Source organism: Pezoporus occidentalis, unplaced genomic scaffold, assembly GCF_034315485.1.
Source record: "Pezoporus occidentalis ecotype Australia unplaced genomic scaffold, CSIRO_AGI_Poc_V1 ctg28, whole genome shotgun sequence".
In the NCBI taxonomy this organism is placed as follows: Eukaryota; Metazoa; Chordata; class Aves; order Psittaciformes; family Psittacidae; genus Pezoporus; species Pezoporus occidentalis.
The window spans coordinates 2,185,626-2,205,028 of record NW_026914718.1 but is presented as its reverse complement, the minus strand read 5'-3'; the positions used below and the strand labels follow the sequence as shown (position 1 = coordinate 2,205,028).

General features: G+C 38.2%; 1 protein-coding gene across 6 annotated transcripts in view; it reads left to right on the top strand.

Annotated features, from left to right (window-relative positions):
• The window catches only part of CNTNAP2 (contactin associated protein 2), a 1,014,729-nt gene that overhangs the window by 714,321 nt on the left and 281,005 nt on the right, over positions 1 to 19,403 (top strand). For all 6 annotated transcript variants that reach the window (XM_062625371.1, XM_062625372.1, XM_062625373.1 and 3 more), the window contains one exon: positions 12,460 to 12,648. In XM_062625371.1, the coding sequence (XP_062481355.1) occupies positions 12,460 to 12,648 (189 nt within the window). The remainder of the gene's footprint in view (positions 1 to 12,459; positions 12,649 to 19,403) is intronic.

Below are 19,403 nucleotides of genomic sequence, written 5' to 3'. Positions count from 1 at the left end.
GTGAGAATAATTTATTCACTTGCAAAAATTATTATTATCGGTTTTGCCAGAGCAATACCCTAAACCTTAAGAGGTTTCTCCAGAGACACTGGCTTTTTTTTCCTCTACTGCAGGATGCACTTGCGCATCACAAATAGGAATCACTGTAGGTTTTCTTACAGACCAGCATTGTCTGACTGCAGTGGAATGAACCTGTCAGTAGTGATAAAAGAAAATTAAATATATTTATCAGTAGCAATAGGATAAAATGCTGTCACAAAACAGCTGGAAATGGCAGTGTTGTGAATTACTGTATCAGAGATGTAGGACCATTGTTTCTCAACTGGATTCCCTTTTTCTTAGTCTGTGGAGAGGAATTAGTGCTCTCTCTGTGGAGGGGCATGGATGTTCCAGAGAAACTACTTGGCAGGCAAGCTGGGGGAGTTAGAAAGGCAAAGCCGACATGGTTAGTTAAATGCTAACCAAAAGCTGACCTGAGATTGTTCAGATGGTGGATATCTCTGTTAGACACAACAGGTATAAATGGAGTAGACTCATGTATTTCTGGTCAAGAGTTGTTGCTTTCAAAAGGCTTTACTCCTGAACTTGCTTTGTGCACTGGTGTATATTCACTGCTTCCTTGTGAGTCTTGTTGCATGAACCAGATGACTTAGAAATGACATATCTGTGGGAATTAAAAAGAAAAGACACCAACCTACTTAATTACCATTACAATTCAGAGAGGCCTGCTGACATTAACTTCAGCAATCTGCATCACTGCTTCCTGGAGCTCTGAGGGGTTGCTGCGCTTCTGCCTGACACTTTTGCCATAATTGTCACAGATTTTTGCTACAGCCATCATGTTAATATTAAAAACATGCTACTTAATGCCCAAATGTATTGCATACCTACTTCACTGCAGTGGGAGTGCTGCAGATGCTAAAGCCCAGCAGCCACGTTTTTCATTAAATCAGGGATAGAAGAATCCAATTAAAGTAACTGCTGTTTCAGCCTTCTTGCCAGGCAGAAGTTGCTGATCGATCTTACGGGTTTTGGTAGTGCAGTAACTGCCAAACCTAGCCATTTTTTCAAAATTATTTTCAAATCAAATAATAATACTTGAAGGTGTAGCTGGAACAAAGATGTTACCTAAGGTCCCTTAGAGTTACTTCCTTTCCTCCCCTGTCCTTACGGTTCCAGTCTGTATTGGCATGGGAAATGTCTGCTATTAATTCAGTTTGAACACTTTGAATCTAATGTATTTTGAACTAACACTTTAATACTCCTCAATATTAAGTCTCTTTGCATTCCACTTTTCAATAATATTTTCTGCTTCATGTGGTCTGTAAGTTACTTGTTCAGGTTCCTGAATGAAATGATACAGAATCATAGAATGGTTAGGGTTGGAAAGGACCTTAAGATCATCTAGTTTCAACCCCCGTGCCATGGGCAGGGGGATCTCCCAGTTAACCATGCCGCCCAAGATGGTGCAATTGTCAGTATTACCTGTGCACCATATATGGTGCAATGGTCAGTGTTACCTATGTTTTTCTGAGTGAATAAGACAAGCCTGAATTCTGGAGCAGCTCTGTGGATCTCTGAGGTATTCAGTTCTCTGAGAAGAGTCTGTCCTTTCATGCCTTTAAAAATCTTGTGGTTTATTTTTTTTCCTGTTGTAGGTCAGTTGGTTTTGTCATTTGTTTAGAAAAGAGAAGGATCTTTATTTTTTTCAGTTATTTAAAGCACATCCTTACACCTGAGTAAGTATCTGCCAAGAGACTGGAATCAGAATTTTAAGCAAACTGGACGTTTCACATCTAATTCTACATACTGCAAAGACTTTACAATTTTTAGGACATTCTTAGAACTTTCACTATTTTAGCCTTGTACTTTTGGTGCATTCAGTGCTCATTGAATTTATTTTTTAGCGTGTGTATGCTATTGTGCAAAGATTATTTTTCTTAGAGTGTTGTTTCTACACAGCACTGTCTTTGAGGTGTGTGACACGTAGAGTACTACATTCACAGGCCACATACTACAAGTATAGCTCCTGAATACTGATTTGTATTTCCTTAGCGTGATCATTTGTATAAAAGCATTCTGTGCCTTCAGGTGGAAGTAGTGTCCCCTGCAGGTAGGGTGGTTTAATGATGGCTGTGTAGGTCCTGAGAAGGAAGGTTTCATCCTTTGGTTATGAGGAAGTGAAAAGTTGCACGTTCAAGAATTTCAGGAGGTTGAAAGTTTCAGTCAGTCTGCCGTGATGTTTATCATACCTCATCTTGTGTACTTGTACTGTTTTCATTAAAAGAATTAAATCTGTGACCTTTACTACTCATGAGTGGGGTATTTGTCTGACCAAGCTATTCCCTTTTCTATAATTTAGCATAGCAGGTTAGGTTTCCTCTCTTCTACCTTAGGTTTAGATTGAGACAGAACTAAATTACAGCATTCAGGAAAGGAAAAAAAAGAATTAAACAGACTTCATGAAAGTTGCTGGCTGGCTTCAGTATGAAGTCTCATTGGCTTTTCCTTTCTCCTACTGTCACCCTGTGCAGCATTTCAAACCAGAGGTGTACTAAAAAGCTTTGCCTAGAATGTGTTTTAAAATAATGCATAGCTGTTTTATGATAAATGAAATCGCTAAAGCGCTGGGATGTACTGTGGAGTATTTAGTCATGCTTCATTTGAGAGATTAGAAATAAAGCCATTTAAGGCATCACAATTCTCTGAGTCACAACATAACTTCTACTGTCTATGCTGTGAGAACTAATGGCAGTGTTTTCTGAATTTTCTAACGAGCAAGTATGGAAATATCAAAAAGCCAAGGAATATGATGTTAGACCAAACTACATATGACTGTGGTATTCGTGCAGTTAGGCAATGCCTCAACAAAACATGCATAAGTTTATGTGGCAATCTTCAGATGCGATTTTTCAGTTTAAATGTGTCTGGTTTGATTGAGAATAATGATTACATTATTAGACTATCAAGAACGTGAGCGAAAACTTCAAACTGTAACTTTTCCAATCTAGAGGCACCTTTTGAAAGCAAAATGAAAAAGAATATTGGTTAGGAATGCAATTACTCAGATTTCTCTTTCCCAGTGTTCAGTTACAAATAGCAAAAAAAGCCAGTATCAAAAGGAAGCTATGTTCTCGAAAATGGAACAGGGTATTCTAATAGAAACATCTCTTGTCATTCTTCACACCAGCCTCTTCAGGAGGCTGCCTAGCATTCAGTGTATTGATATATTAATTAGGCTGCTGCAACGCACTCGATTCTTTTTCTGTCTATGAAGAGTTAGTGGTATGTGAGAGAAGAGAGTGGAGGATGTCATTCTTGAGAGAATAAAGTTGGGTCAGTAAAGAGGATGTGCAGGATTCAAGCTGATGGGAGAAAGAGGAGTGAAGTTTGGTTAGTGGTAACAGTTGAGACCTGCATTAGTCATCTTTATGCCTCTTCAGGGGGCAGATGTGAATTTCAGTCAAGATAGTTCAGGAGATGATTTCTTAAGGTTCAAGCTCACATAGTGAAAGCTTTGAGTACCCCTTTCTCAAAGATACCCTTTCAAATATGTTTCTTTTTTTACAGTGTGATAATTTATTCAGTGATTGTAGGAACCCCTGTTTAGGATCATAGCTAAAGAATTGTGCAGTGGTGTTTTGTAAAAGAAATATCAGGCAGTAGTTCATTTCTTTTAAGTGCATATGCTCCCATGATAGGCTAAAATAAACTGAAAGACACTTGAGAGGAGACACATGCATTTGCTCTTTCCAGATGTATGATACCTGATTATAGATGAGGCCACTCCCCAGAATGTAGAATCAGTTGTTGATTCTTCAGTTACTGAACCGTTAAAAATATTTCCAGCCCTTGCCCATGCTCTGTTCACTGTGCTGAATACAACCAGACTGTTAATTCTTTTATGTCTTTTGTTCTTGACTTTAATGTTCCTTAATCTAAACTGAACTGCTATTCCCATCTGTTAGACCAGGCACTTAAATGATCCGAGTCCTCCTTCATATGGCTGTACTGTGTCTCATTATTCTTCCTTTTGATACATGATGATTTTTAAACTCTTGTTTCTATTAACACCCTTACGAGATCATTTTCTACATTAGGGCTCAAATCTCTTTTAAGCTTTTTTACCCCTCAGGCGCTGTTTTTCAGCATAACAATGTATTCTTTGAAGACATGAGTGATCTGTTTCTCAACATACTCTTGGCATTAGCTTTCTGCATGCAACTGTGTTGTGTTGGAGCTGCATTATCACTTCTCTGATAGTAGTTGCTTCCCTGGAAACTTTATTTGGGTTAGTTCTTTCCACTGTGTCTTGTAAAACATCTGATTTATCTATTACATATTGCTTTAAAATATCATGAAGTTATGTCATTCAGTATCAAAGTTGACAAAATAAGACTTTCAGTGCTGAGTTACAGTAGAGATTCCATAAATTCAAGGGGAAGTTCACAGTTTCATTGTCTTCTTGAGACAGTGTCTGTAAGTAAAAAGGAAAACAGCCAATCGGTAGTTGATAATTAAATTTGAATCTTCATTATTATCTTGATGAAGAAACAATGGAAGGAATAGTAGGAGAAAGTTACTGCAGGAATGGTTGAATTATGCTTCCAGATTGATCCTATTCCTCACCTAAATAGATTAAGAAAGTCACTGACTTTGGTTTCAGTAGAATTCAGTCCATAAGAACACTTCATTTATTCTTGGGGTTTTTTTTTCTTCTGTGTATTCTGGATTTTGCTGATCTAAACCTCACTTTGTACATTAGCATGATGAGCGCAATAGAATTCATATCACCAGAGTAACTTTACTGCAGAATTGACATTTGCAAATCTGAGGCGAGATTGTCAAAACACTCATTAACTTCAATCAAACCAACATTCTTCATTTTTATAAACCGCCTCTAGCTCCTTTGAAGTCCGTAGCAGAATTAGTTTCAAATTGCTATATATAATTTGAAACTTTTATATATATACACATATAGAGATGCAAAAAACAAAGGGGGGGGGGGGAAGGAGGGAGAAGAGGGATTTGCCTACTGTTATTTTTTTCTCATCCATTGTATGTATCACATCTTGTGTCTTCCAACATTGCCTCAAGAAATGCTTATTTTAATCACACTGATGACTGTTGTGGTACCATCCCACACAATTCTCCAGAAATTGAACTACCAGTTATGTTCTTACCAAAAATAAAATTGGAGATCTCGTAATACAAGATGATTACAATTGTGATATTTATCCTCCCTAGAAGGCAGTCCACTTTTCAATGGGCTGTCTCATATGATGTCTTGAGTGATTTGTAGTGCAGCATATTGTAGAACACATTGCAGTAATCTAATTTGAAGTGACAAATGCACTGCTGATGGTAAAAATCATGATGTCTAGTAAAGAGCTAACTCCAGGCTGACATGTGTGAGGGAAACACATTCCTAAATGTTGATGCAATGCAGTTGTTAAACAGTAGTTAGAAATCCAATAGGGCCCACGGGCATCAGTTCTCAACAACAAATGCAGAGCACCCAGCAGCAGATGGAGATGGATGTAATTTTTGTTATATTCTGAAATGGTTTCCCCCGTCTTTGTCGTAAGTATTGCCTTACATTTATGTTTCAGCTGACTATCCCTTCCTTCTATGTGATCTGAATGCTAAATGCACACTGTTTAAAGAAGACACAGAGGGGAGGTATCAGCAGTGTCGAGATGGTCATGAGTATAGATTACTTACCCATGCTTGTCTTCCTACAAGTTCATGCCAAGCACACGTGCCAAGGAAGAGACTTGGGGCAGAACTATTGTCAACCAGCAACATTTTGTACAAAAAGTAATTAGCCATTACTATGTTGTGATCCAGAGACAGCCATCTAGAAAAAGTGCCCTCAGCTTGAGGGTTAAAATTCCTAGCCTGTCCATTTTGCCTGTGGCTGATGGACAGAGCACACTATGAATATTGGTGTGCACTTGCAGTCTTTCCTTTTGGACTTGTAAATAGTGACAGTCATCAAAGGAATAGGAATTATTTGATGTGCTCAGGCTTTCTCAAAACAGCCTTCTCTGGGACTTCAACTGGGAACCAGTGTGTGGTTGAGTATGATGAAATCTATACCAGATAAAATTTATCAAGGCTGTCAGCCAGATTTTAGGTCATGAAAGTGCATCCATCAAAGAAGCCACTGATTTCTTTCAGACAGAGAATGATCTTTTCTGAGAAATAAAACTGGTTTCTGATTCCTTTAAATTACCAAATAAAATGGTGTCTGATGCCCTGTCACGCCCCCCCCAGAAGTAACAGTGATAACTAACTGTAAATTAAAGTGGAAGTTAAAAAGCCATGTTCAGACCTGTCGAATTCATGCATTATGTTTTCTGAAGTTTATTTTCCAAAGTTATTTCCAGTTAAACATCATAACCGAAGATTACTTGATTTGCTTGTCGGAAGCCAGTTTTCTTGCTTGAGAGAGCCTTAAGCAGATGAATGAGGAAAATTCAGGAACAGGAGAGAATAAGCATTTGGAAGATAGTGACATCACCGTGAGTTGAGTCTGAAGTGGAAAAATCACTTAAGTTAATACTTGATTCAATCATTTGAATAGCTGATCATCAAGGAAATTTTGAAGTTTTACTTTTTGATAGTGGATCATTAATAATAATTATTATTTAATTAATTCCTAAGTCAACCATTTCACTTTTTATTAGTGAAGAACAGCTAGTAGGTAGGCAGGACTTGTACGTAAGTCATTGCAATTGAAAGGTGTTTTCAGCAAATCATGGCACTTCTATTTCCTTTTGAGGAAACAGGTGGTCATTTTGCTTTTTTGGGGTTTTGAAGTAATTCTTATAGTGAGATTAATTAATTTAACTTCTGTCAGTGGAAGATGAAGTGCTTCCATAGAGTAATGTACAGAGTAAATTACAGGGAGCCTATTTGCTTTATAATTGTATCAAATGTTGTAGCAGTTTGGATCTAATTAGAGTCTTCTTAGTGAAAACCATTATGAATTCTGTTAAGAGTCTGTGGCTACTGGTTTTCTGCATTCTGTTCAAAGAAAATTAGGCTCCCTCTTTACTGCTAGAAACAAAATAATGGAAGAAACATTTTTCATATCTATTTTCCTGTACGACTGGAATACCTATGTAACATTAAAAAAGAGCTAAGAAGAAATACATCTGAACAAAGAACTGCTCATCTGGGAGAGCCTTATTTTCCTGACGTGTAGCAGTTAGCTTGTGTTGGTACTCCATCCTCCGGTGGGAAAGCCAGTGTCAGCCTAATGTATGCATTACTTTCCTGGTTCATCTTGCTACAAAAGATTAAATTCTGTTCTCCACCTAAAACTAGTATTCAACAATATTGTTTATAAGGAAAGTGTAGTGGATCCATTCCAAATTTATAGCACTCATTCTCAGTGGCAGAATTCCTTTTCTAAGACTTCGCAAGTAAGTAATTCTCTTGCAGTGGGGCTAAGAAGTGTTTGGGGCTTTAAATGATCTTTTACAAAATCAGTCTGTCTTAGAATAAATTAATAATGGAATAATGCAAATGCTCAGAATTTCAGTGTATCTGAAATTAATTGAAATCTGTGCATAGGATTAACTTTGGGCAGAAGCTGAATCCAGTTAATCCAATTGGCAATGATGCTTTACCTATTTATGATTGTATAATCTATTCTGAAGTCAGGTCAGCCAGTCAAGTAACTCTTGTCATATCAGTGTTGTTACTATCCAGCCTAGCTCCTTAAACTACGTCACAATTGAGAAGTCTCCTGGCTTGTATGAGCTCATGATGTGAGATTGACCATAAGCACAAGTTGTACAGTAACATGAAGATTTTCACTGTGTACTTTTTTGTTTGACTCCCATGTCTTTTACCAAAATTCCATTGCCCTTCTCTGTAGTATTACTGCATTTTTTGTAATTAGAACATACTTAATATCCCTTTAAACACTAGCTTTTAACTTCCTGTTACCGTGTCTGCAATAAAGAAATATTATGAGAAGCCATATTAGCCTTAAATTAACTAATCTCAACATGTATTCATTTTAATATAGTTTTTAATGAAAAAGGTAATAAGCATATACAGTATTTTGCAGATGATGCTATTCAACGGCATTATAATTAAATGATGTCTGCTTCTTATAGGTGTGTTTGGCTGTTCAGAAGTCATATACACAGCTCTGATGGACAACGAATTGTCTCTAAACACTTGTTAGAAGTAGCCATATGTTATGCTTTCTTAAAATAATTGCCAGTGTATTAGGGGAATCATAGAATCACAGAAAGGGTTGGGTTGGAAAGGACTTCAAGATCACCTAGTTCCAACCCCCTCCCATGGGCAGGGTCATCTCACACTAGATCATGTCGCCCAAGGCTCTGTCCAACCTGGCCTTGAACACTGCCAGGCTGTGGTGACTGTAATTGCCAGGATTATATATCACATTACGGTTACCTAGGATAGATTTTTCAGTTTTGTGTACCTTAAATAAGATTTCTGTGTACTATTGACAGAAATTGAGAGGTAGCTCTTCTTGGAGATTTTGATACATTAACTATGACTACTACATTCTTTTCTCAGCTGCATGGGAATTATTCCATAAAAGGTGATGATACAGGTTTTGAGATAGTATGAATTATCTGTGTTACCTTCTCTTTAAGGGAAGTTGGCTTCAGGCAGGTTACTGATTAAATCTTTCTGAAGAATGGTCTCAAGTAACAAGCAGTTTCTGAGAAGTTTGCATTATTGTTAAGCTAGAAGTTTGTAATCAGCACACAACACAAGGTTGTGATTCTTGCCTGGCAACTTTCTCCTTTAAGTCTTTCCATACATCTTAAGGCTGTTCCCAGTGGTATAACTGTATGAGATGCAGGAGTCTGCTCTTGGTGTTAAGGGGAGGTGAGTTTTCAGCTGTGTCCATGTTACACTGTCTGTATGCTTTTCTGGCTGAAGGAAGACCCTGTCATTCCAGATTTCTCGGTCCATGCATCATGGCAGGGCTTTTTAGTTAAATCAGAAAAACGTATGAAGAGTGTGAAATCCCCCACCCAGACAAGGAGCTTCCTTCCTTCCTTTATGTCAGCCACAACTTTTCCTCCACGCTCCAGGCACAGACCTTTCTTCTTCCAGATTTTGGATGAGCCAGTTTGCTGAATGTCAAGAAACTGGCAGCCTCTGTGCATCCTTTGCTTATTATCCTATGCGTGTCTGACAAAACTGATTTCAGGCTTGACAGTGGAAGTGCTCTGTGCACTGCTAAGCCGGTAAATTCTTCTTTGCTACAATCAAGTGCTCATCAGTCAGGCTGGACAGAGCCTTGGCAAGATGGTCTAGTGTGAGGCATCCGTGCCCATGGCAGGAGGTTGAAATTTAAGGTCCTTTCCAACCCAGACCATTCTGTGATTCTGTGATCAGTCATTTGAGCCAGTCTGTAAACAAGGTAAGGTGGAGGTGTAGTGGGAGCTATTGTTTCCTTCCAGTAGCTGGTCAGGTATACCCTAACCAATCTGCCATCATCTTCTAGACAGCAGGAAGAGATCGAGATGCTCTTTTAGAAACCCTTATTGACCTAATGCACATGTGTATAAAAAGATATGTTGCAAGGTGTAACCATCTTTTCTCTATTAGTAGTGCTTGCACTTCAACAGGAAGATCCTGAAGTTGTTCAGGGGATGTGTTTGACTGACACAAAGGTGTTTCTGTCTTCTTTCATATGGTATGCAATGCAGAAGCCTGCAACTCCCTCACTGGGGGGGGAAGCGTCAGGGCTGCATTAAATAAAATCCAGTATCCAAAAGGAGTACCCTTCACAAACATAATGCTGAAGACAGCTCCTATTGCTAATAACATTCCTATGGCTTCTTAATAGCTAGTCTAGGAATTTTTTCTCATTCCAGATGAGACTAACTGGCATAATGCATGCCGTACTAACACATTAGGGTTCTTACATGTCCAGCATTTTCTGCCAGAAGTGAGACATTGCTGTCAGTGACTGTGTAATCAATCCTTTCTTGAAAATGAAGCTGCAGTAAACTTCCATCTGAGGCTTTTAACAAAGCTATGTTATGTTCTCTGCGTAATGTGACAGATGACAATTACGATTTTTTCCTTGGTACCTGGAGTGATACTAAAGCTATACAGCAATAGGAATGCCACTTCTTTCTTTCCCCTCCCTTTTTTGTAAAAATTGCTTCCTTTCCTGGTGCAAGAATAGTATAGTTTGATACAGAGCTTTGGACTAAAGATATGAATATTAACATAATAACCATCTTGCATCACCTGCTGAATTTCATCGCATTTGGCTAGTGATGTGTACTCCCTGCGGAGTTGTTGTCTGCTCTGCTTACCTTATCTCTGAACATTTGATTAGAGAGAATTGCACTGTATCGGTTACAAACACATGCGTCCACATGCTTCCTTTTAATCCAAAATAGCCTGACACTATGCAGTGAAAATTAAGACTGGAAAATAGGGTGGAGTGCAGAGTCTTGGAGATAACTGTGGCATTGAAAGGTAACTTTACTCTGGATCACGCCCAGAACTCATCAGTGTACGTAAGCACTTTGCTGAGAACTTGGTGAAGAAGTACTGAAGCACTTCTGAGTATGCCTCAGTTGATGACAGGAGTTTCATGTAGTTAAGGTACTGAACCACGCTATATCAGGCCATAAGTTTTGGGATGACCCAGAGATGTGTATGAACAGGCATGAGATTTAGATAGAGGAATTGAAAACATACTGCTATGTACTACATTTTATGGGGTTTATTGCTGTAAGGCACATCTGTCAGGTGAATTAGTATTCTTTGAGACTGCCTGAGGATTCCCTTGGAGAATCTGGTTTTTCAAAGTTAGCAGCATGGCATGTTTCATCTCCCCATCCATGGAAGGATGACTGTGGTCAGTGATGTGGCTGTACAGAAACAGCTGAACCATCTGGGGCAAAGGCCTGGCTGGCTCATCTGGAAAACAGGGCTTTTTAGCAAGTCAGTTCAAGGCATGAGGATAGACTCTTAAATGCTTCCTAAAATTATGCATTTCCTGTTCAAAGAAACGTTTCTTTGACTTGGCCCTCAGTAGTAGAAGTATGTAAAACAACAGAAAGAAAAGTTAAAAGAGAAACAACTTAAAATGTGGAAGATCAATACATGATAAAGACCAGTGACAAAGCCTGCTGCACTTCTAGAGTGCTCTGTGGTGATCTGTTTAAGGGTAATTATAGAAAAAAAGAAAAACTTGTGTGTTTCATTTATAAAGGAGGATTAACCTGTTTCAGTCCTGAGCTATCTTGAGGTGGACAATGTGAGTAGTAAGTATCAGCTGAAACAGTGCTTGCTTACACTGGTAGCTAGTCAGCTTGAATTTAAAAGTTCTTCATACCCAAGTGATACAATAGTACTGTTACAGGAAAAAAGTTATCTCTAACATTAACTGAATCTTCATTGTTTTAATTCTGAAACTCTCAGGTATTTATATTTTCCTTTCATTTTGGTTCTGTGGAATGTCTGTCTAAGAAAAAGTAGTGGTTGGTCTGTAACAGTAAAATTTCTGTGCCTTTTCTTTATTTCCTTTCTAAACTACCTTGCAACTCCCACAAATCCTCCAACAAAAGGAGTGTGGAGCGTGTTGCTTTATTATTATGGTATCTTATCTTAAATCTCCTCTGGTAGCTACTGACAAACGGTAGTAACACTTCTAGCGATTTGCTGTTTGGCAATTTAAAGCAATGTAGTGAATACAGGGTCTGTTGTGGGCTGTGTATTGCACAGTTTTTTGCATGTGCATGAGGCTGTGGGAAGTGTTGAGATACAGCCGGTGCTGCTGTGCCTCTTATCAGCAAAATACGATTGTCCTTCTGCTTTCCTTTTGATTTTTCACAACTAAGCAGAAGCCCTATTTCCATTGTCTCCTACTGCTATTGTATCTTATGTTGCTATCCATACCATAACCACAATCAATGAGGTCATCTGGTGCTGCTATTGTAAAATATTCCAGTCTCAATAAGCATTAGTTTTGGTGTACCCTAGGAACACACCTGGAGTTAAAAGTGTGGAAACCTTCATAAACTGCAGTGTTTTCAGTATTAATCACTAAACGGTGCAATCGCAGAATGGCACATCCCTGTTGTTACAGTAGCTCGTCTTTAGTGCCTCAACCTTGTGTCCTTCTAATCAATTTCTGATTAAAGCTAGTCCTTATTAGTACCATACGTCACTATTAGCATCAGTTGCTCAAGGAAGTCTCCTCGCACTGTGTATTGGCTGTCAAAACTGCAAAGGCAGTCAAGGTTTCTTCCTGTGATCAGTTCATGGTTGCTGGAACTGTACTCTCTCATGATGACTTTCCACATGCAATACCCTTTTTCCCTACTACCTTGTAGGACATTTTTGTCTTCTGTCAAAGGCCTGGATTTATTTGATTCAGTTCCACTGTCTGTTTTTCACCAATCCTTGTATTTTTCCTCTCTCTTTCAGAGGATAAAGTATGGACAACTGTGTACCATGATCTGCCAGTGCAGACTTCTGTGGGAGTACAGTTATCTGTACTGCAGCTCAACTACAGTGCGACGATGGACCAGATTTCTGCCATTACCAGTAGTGCTGAATACTGTGAGCAGTTCATCTCCTATTCTTGCAAGATGTCCCGGTTGCTGAATACACCAGGTAGGCTGAGAACGGAGGATCAGTCAAAAATGGTATTAAAGAACTTTAGTTGAACTATTCATCAGGTATTGCTGTTAGACCAGTCCATTAAGTGAACATACTCCTTTGTTCTCCTTCACTGAATTTCACAAAGAGCTTAATGGTTGAAAATACTTTCTTAAGAAATTTTGCCTGTTTGCTTACTACTAAAATGAGTTTTGTTGCACCATGAATCTGTCTCAGATCTGTTGCTTCACAAAGCAGGAAGCTTTTGGTAAGCAGGGTAGCTTTGAAAGTTTAATCAATAGAGGCATTGAAAAATTGCTTTGAACTTCATCTTGGTTTTCTGGTTGTCAGTTTTCATATGCTACGGTCAGCAAGAGCACTGGTTGAATGAGCGTTGGAATTTTCCCACTAATATCTCTGAAACAGTTTTTTAAACACAGAATATTTTGGGTAATCAGGTGCTTTACACATTGTAGAGATTGACATGGTCAGTGATGCAGTTGTGTGAGAAATCTGATACATGATTACCTACAAGTAGATTCATTATAGGTCTCTCCTTCCACTGTGTAGCTTTACTGGAAGAAAACAGTTCTGGTACTGCTTGCCGTATGTGCCTCCTCAACAAGTCTTATCTGTAACTGTTGAAGGCAAAAGTATTAGTTGTTCCAGAATCAGTAAAAGAGCACATAAAGAAGAAATTTGGATTTAGAAACTCTTTTACTATGCACCTATATTTATGCTCTAATTGAGTATGATAGCATTTGACATTGGACTTAACGAAGACAGGGTTATAAGTGCGAATATAGAATACATTTTTTTTTAATTGTGAAATGAGTTCATTGTGATAAAAGAAATCAGATGCACTTCAGATGAAACTAATGGCTGGATGCTTACAGAGTTATGCTTTAAGCTGTTTCCCCTGACAAATTTATTTTGCTGTATTTTCTTATGGTGCTATAGATAAGGATTCATTTGAAATGCATGTGCATCTTATCCTTATTTCCATAAGCATTCTGTTAGTTAATAGATACTGTAATGCTTGTTACTCCTCTCCCTCCTCCCTGCTGTTTTTGAACCATTCCTAATGCATGGTTTGTCTCCATTGCTATTATTTTGCTTAATTTAGCATAGCACAGAGACTCTGCAAAGTGGAAAATTATTTCTTCTTTCTCGGGACTTAATGTATAGATAGGATCCTGAATCATGTTCAGAACTAGAAGCGTTGTGATTAGATTCTGCTGATGGATACAAGCTCCCTGCTTGCATATCTTTCAAAAAGTAGTCTATGGATGTATCTTTGGGCAGGTATTCAGAGGGCGAATTTCCTTGGGGATGGAGCTGGAGATAATGTGCATAGAAAGCTCATCGGTTAGACACGGTGTTAGATTCTCCTTGTTTAAATGTGTCAGACTATCATCAGAAAGCCAAAATTAGTTAGGATAGCTTGGTGGGAAGAAAAAAAGCAAGCACATCTCTACTGGAGTCTCACAAAACCCAATAAAACTAGAGGTACACTGGAAGTTCCTGGGGAAGCCATTTTCAAGCAGGGAGCCTGCAGTCTGTGTCAATTAACTACATACTGAGGAGATCTCTGTTCAGTTCCTGACTGGTACAATTTCCTCTATGACTTTATTTAGTTTGGATTTTTAATGTTTCTTTCCAGTTCACTCAACATGAGTCTGATTTTTTTGTTGTCTGTATTGTTTAATTAGATGTGATATTTAGAACAGGAATTCCTGTGCAAATATGCAGTTATTAGCACGATAGAGGCTTCATCTTGGCAATCCAAGTAACTATTTTTGTTAATAGATAAATGAATGTTAATATCTATTGTTAATAGATAAATGAATGAAATCCTAAGCCCATGAATTATAATTGCAACTTAATAATAGCATGCATGTAAATGGAAATTTGGGAGGGGGCGGTGTGGCACGGGTAACCAAACAAAACCCAACACCAGACTTTTTGTTCTGTTTTGCTCTTTTACCTTTACATTTCTCATATCCACTTCTTGTTTCTTTGGAAACTTTCATTTTTGATAAGCTAATGATATGTTTAGTACTGAGGATATGCAGAAAGCTGGCTGTTTTCCAAGTTCTTGATACCCATACATTTTCCATTTGGTATGGGAAGTACAGGACATTTTCCTCATTTCCAGACAGGAACTTGAGGTAGAAGAAAGTTCTTTTGTGTCCACTTATTAACAAGAAGGAAAAGAGGCAATGAAGGATATAGAACCAGTTTGCTTTAATGGGAAGAAGCTTCCCTTCTTTGCTGTAAGAAACTAAGTGATATAGAGGACAGTAATACAGTATACTCCTAGAATGCAGGATGTTAGTGAATAAAATTGTATCTTCATCCAGGGTTGTCATTAGACTTCCTAATAACACTTGCTTGTGACTTCCTCAGTATGAAATTCTCCATGGGCCACTGATCTCAGCCTCTGCAATGGGGAGGGGACAGCATACTGGTTCTGCCATTCTTCCCTTCACCCTGGGAATTGAGGCCCTGAAGGGAGGTAGGCTGCTGTGTTCACAATATCTGTGAGTCTGTCATTTCCCAGAGCTGTAGGAGCTGTAACAAATAATCAGAATATGGGAGCTAAAAGCATAGATACAGAGAGCAGAATAAGATCTCTTGGTGTTGTGTTCCAATTTTTATTCCTATTCCTATTCACTGTGCCTGCAGGCAGCATATGAAAAGCATAAAGCAGAGTTACTGCAGTGCATGAGGTAGTGTTTCATGCCTGTTTGTCTTTGGAGGAAATGAGACACCAGCATCATGAATTCAGGAGTTTAACAGGTAAAATAGAAAACTTCATTTGCTGTTTGGTTGTTTTAGTTACAGTAAAGCAATTGTAATACTAGTAGTAAATAAGATATATGGGTAGACTGAGATAAAAACAAAAATAGCAATATGGTGTATTTCCTAAGGATCCATCCAAATCAGAGTTCACTATATTAATTTTCACATCACTAGGCATTAACTGATCTAGAGTGCCAGTTATAGGTATAATTCCTGCTTAAGAAGAGTTTTCTAAAAGAGCCTGAGAGAGGAATGGGATTTCTGCAGTCCGACTGATAAATGGAAGCTGCTCCAAAACTTGCTCGGGCTTTAGCATTCCATTCTCAATATTCTTTCAGAAAATATGCCTTAGGCTTTCATGAGTCTTGTCCAGCCTCAAAGAAACTTACTGATTGATCCCTTCTTCTTTGTCAATGTTCTAGAAAAACTGATTTCAATTTCTAGTGATTTTTTTCAAGCAGAAGGGTGGCAGGAGCAATGTCCTTGCTCTGCTCTGATGTACATGTTTGTGTCCTAGAAGTGGAAATCAACAGCTTTCAGAGATTCCTTTTTTTCCTTAGTCATTGTCATGTTGCCATAAAAGTGAAGCAGATATAAATTCATAGGTTAAATGTTTCTGATGAAATACATAGCAACCCTCCTAGCTAATTGTTAGGTAGATAAATGGTTAGTTAAGAGGTCTTTTTTTCCACTTGATGATTAATACACCCTTTTCTCGTGTCTTGGTTTCATGCTGCAGCTTTGCTTGTCTCTAAACTATTCCTTTGAGATGTTTTGATTCTGTGATCACTGAATCTCTTAGTTTCACTTCAGCATTCTTTTAGCTGGTGAGCTTGTTTCTCTGATTTTCCAAGTCATCTTTGCTGTTGTGTAGGAATTAGACTTAATCTAGTAGTACTAAATGTAAAAGGCTGCATGTTGCTTTGTTAGTAATAATAGCAGCTGATAAGAGCTTTGTGAACATTAAAAGTCCTCTAAAGAAAGTGTAACTGCAGTGTGGTGAGTCCTGGTTTCCTTGCTATGACTTTATAAGTAAAAGTGGTGCATTTGAGTTTTAAGTTTGCAGTTATAGCCGAATGTTCCAAACTGGTTGTTTCTCATACCCCCTCAGTGACTGTGCTCTGCTTATTATGGGAAAAGATTAACCGTCTTTATTTCTTAAAAAGAAAATAGAGGAAGGCAATAATTGCCTCTTCTGTTTGTACTGAACCCCATTTTATAGAACTGTTTAAAACCATTCATGGTTATTGTTTTCACAGAAACACTCACAGACGTTGTTTCTCCATGAACACAGGCTGTTCTGGGGAAAAGTCATCTTTCTTGATGAATGACCAAAACAGATGAGTTTACTAATTTCACAGACAGAATGGATCTAGATTGATATATCATTGCATGTCTTGACAAGAATTTCACTGTCACCTGCATCCTAGTTGCATTCACATTACCCTGAGTATTTTTCCTTATTCAGATATGCAGTAAAAATGTCCAGTGTTTCTTGTTTCATCCCCATTCCCGAGATGAATGCGTGTCATCAACTGCAGTATGAAGAATCAAACTAAACGTGCAGTTGAGAGGAGATGGCACTTTCCAGTGCATAAACCAAAAGGATTGTAAGGCAGAACTCCATTCCCTAATATGCTTCGACTTCTCTTGGCCTTTTCTTCATTGCCCCGCATTGCCTTATAAGAAAAGTGCTCAGCTTTTACTGAAACATTGCTTGCCATGTTTTCATTGATGAGATGATACCATTTCAGTTCTCGATGCTGTGACGTTTACCAGTTATCTAAAGGTTGTAGTTAGGCTTTCCTAAATTCTAACTGGAGCTTTCCCAGCTGACAGTCTGGTGCGTTGAGCTGTCTTCTGTATTAGGTTTTGCATTTGGAAAGACTTTCTGTTTCTCAGGGGCCACTTTAAACAGCCCTTAGCTGATGTTTGGAGCTGGGAAGTGTTGTAACTGCCTTGTAAGAACTGTTTTTTGTTGCTAGTAATGCTATCAGATCCCACCCCCTATATCACACTTTCTTCATAGTGAGTTTATCAGATAAACCTCTGGAACACAGCAGAATGCATATGAACTTGAGAATGGATGTAGTGTGATCACTAACATGTCTATTTGAGGTATGAACAGCCCAAAATACATATTATTTCAGGAGTATGCTTGCATATGGTTTACTGTACTTTTTTATGCACAATGTTATTTATCAAATCAGTGTATTAAAATGTTTTTTCTGAGTTTTTTCTGAAACCAAGCACCTGAAGTAGTTTCCCCTTTTCACCTGGTGAATAATTCTACATTAATTTTCCCTACTTTTCCCCATTTTCATTATAGCATACCCCATTTTTTCCATGAGTCACCTTCAGTGATTTCATGCTTTGTCCAGATGCATTTGTGGATGTTAAAACAGTGTCGCTCAGACCAGCTAACGTAACCTGGGTGTGTATAAAGACAGAGATTTACTAAAGATTAAAGGGATTATGCAGGAAGAGCCAAATATTTTAAAGTAAGGTTCACATAACATCACTGCCATTATAATCTGGGGGAGGAGAGTGTGTTATCCCCTTGAGCTTTTATGCCTGTACATGCTTGTGGCGTAAACCATATGTACCCACAGATGTCTTTGTGGAAATCTATATACATGTAAGTATTTATGCAGAAGGAGTTGGCCTCCAGATACTGATCACTTCTTCTTTAGAAGAAATTACTCAACAAGGCCCTGTTCAATGTCTCTTTTGAAATAATTGGTATGATTTGAGAAGATGAAAAAAACTAATGAATGTCTGATTTTCTGTAAGATAGGCATATTGTAATGAAAAACGACATAGAGACAGTGGCTTCTATTTCAAGGAATTTGTGTTGCCAGCAAAAATGATTCATGATAGCTTCATTAGATCCTTGGAATAAGGAGTAGGAAAGAGATTTCTCTTGATTAACAGGAATAGGAATAAAATACTATCAAAGTTTCTGGAAAATGGTGTCCCTGCCCATGTAAGGGGGGGTTAGAACTAGATGATCTTAAGGTCCTTTCCAACCGTAACTATTCTGTTCTATGGGTCTATGAAAAATGGATCTGCAGATTGGAAAACTAAAAATGAAAGTATGCTTGCCATATGTAATGGTGGAAATTAAACTTCAGATCTGGGTGTTTGTTGGCCAGTGCACTGATGCAGATAGAGCTGCTAGAAAGATGCAAAGGTTGAAATGCAGTCCAGCATTTCAGAAGCAGCAGGTAAGGATTCAGCATCAGTTACCAACTTAGCTGCTGAACTCTGAGTTTCAGAAAGTGGCAGCTGGTTAGTATATGCTGCAGTCTCAGTTACTTGAGAAAAGAGCCATTATTTTGCTTTCTACTGGAAGCCTACCCCAATACAGCTTTGCAAAAATAGCTGGACTGTTTTGCTAGTCAGCAAACATATACTCCACAACTAACAGTGAGGTTTAACCCAGCTTTATTAAGGTCATGGGGATAAGTTCAAGACATATTTAATATCTGTCAAGCTATTTTTAAAATGACATGCCTAGCAAAGCACCTGTGTAGATGAATAATACATAATGAATCTGTTGTACCAAGCTAAAATTGTATCCACAAAAATACTTGTATCTTGGAACATACTATACTATTACATGGAATCTTGTCTTCCATCACATTCAGAACTAGTAATCTGCCTCCTGCTAACATTAGTCCACCTCAGAAGTTCTTTTTACCTGTTTTTCCTTTCCCCTTTACTCATTCTTGTTTGATGTTTTATTGTGTCTCTACCTCTGATATTTGTAACATATTCTGATTTCATACACACTTTTAAAAAAACTGAATAGTATTTACAGTGGTGTTGGTCCCGAGTGACACAGGAATAACAGATCAAAGCTGCTTTTATTTCTAATCATCTGTCCCCGGTGGCATGGACTGCATTTTCATCATACTTTTGCAAAGCAGTGTGTCAAGCAGCAGGAATGTTTGGAAGAGATA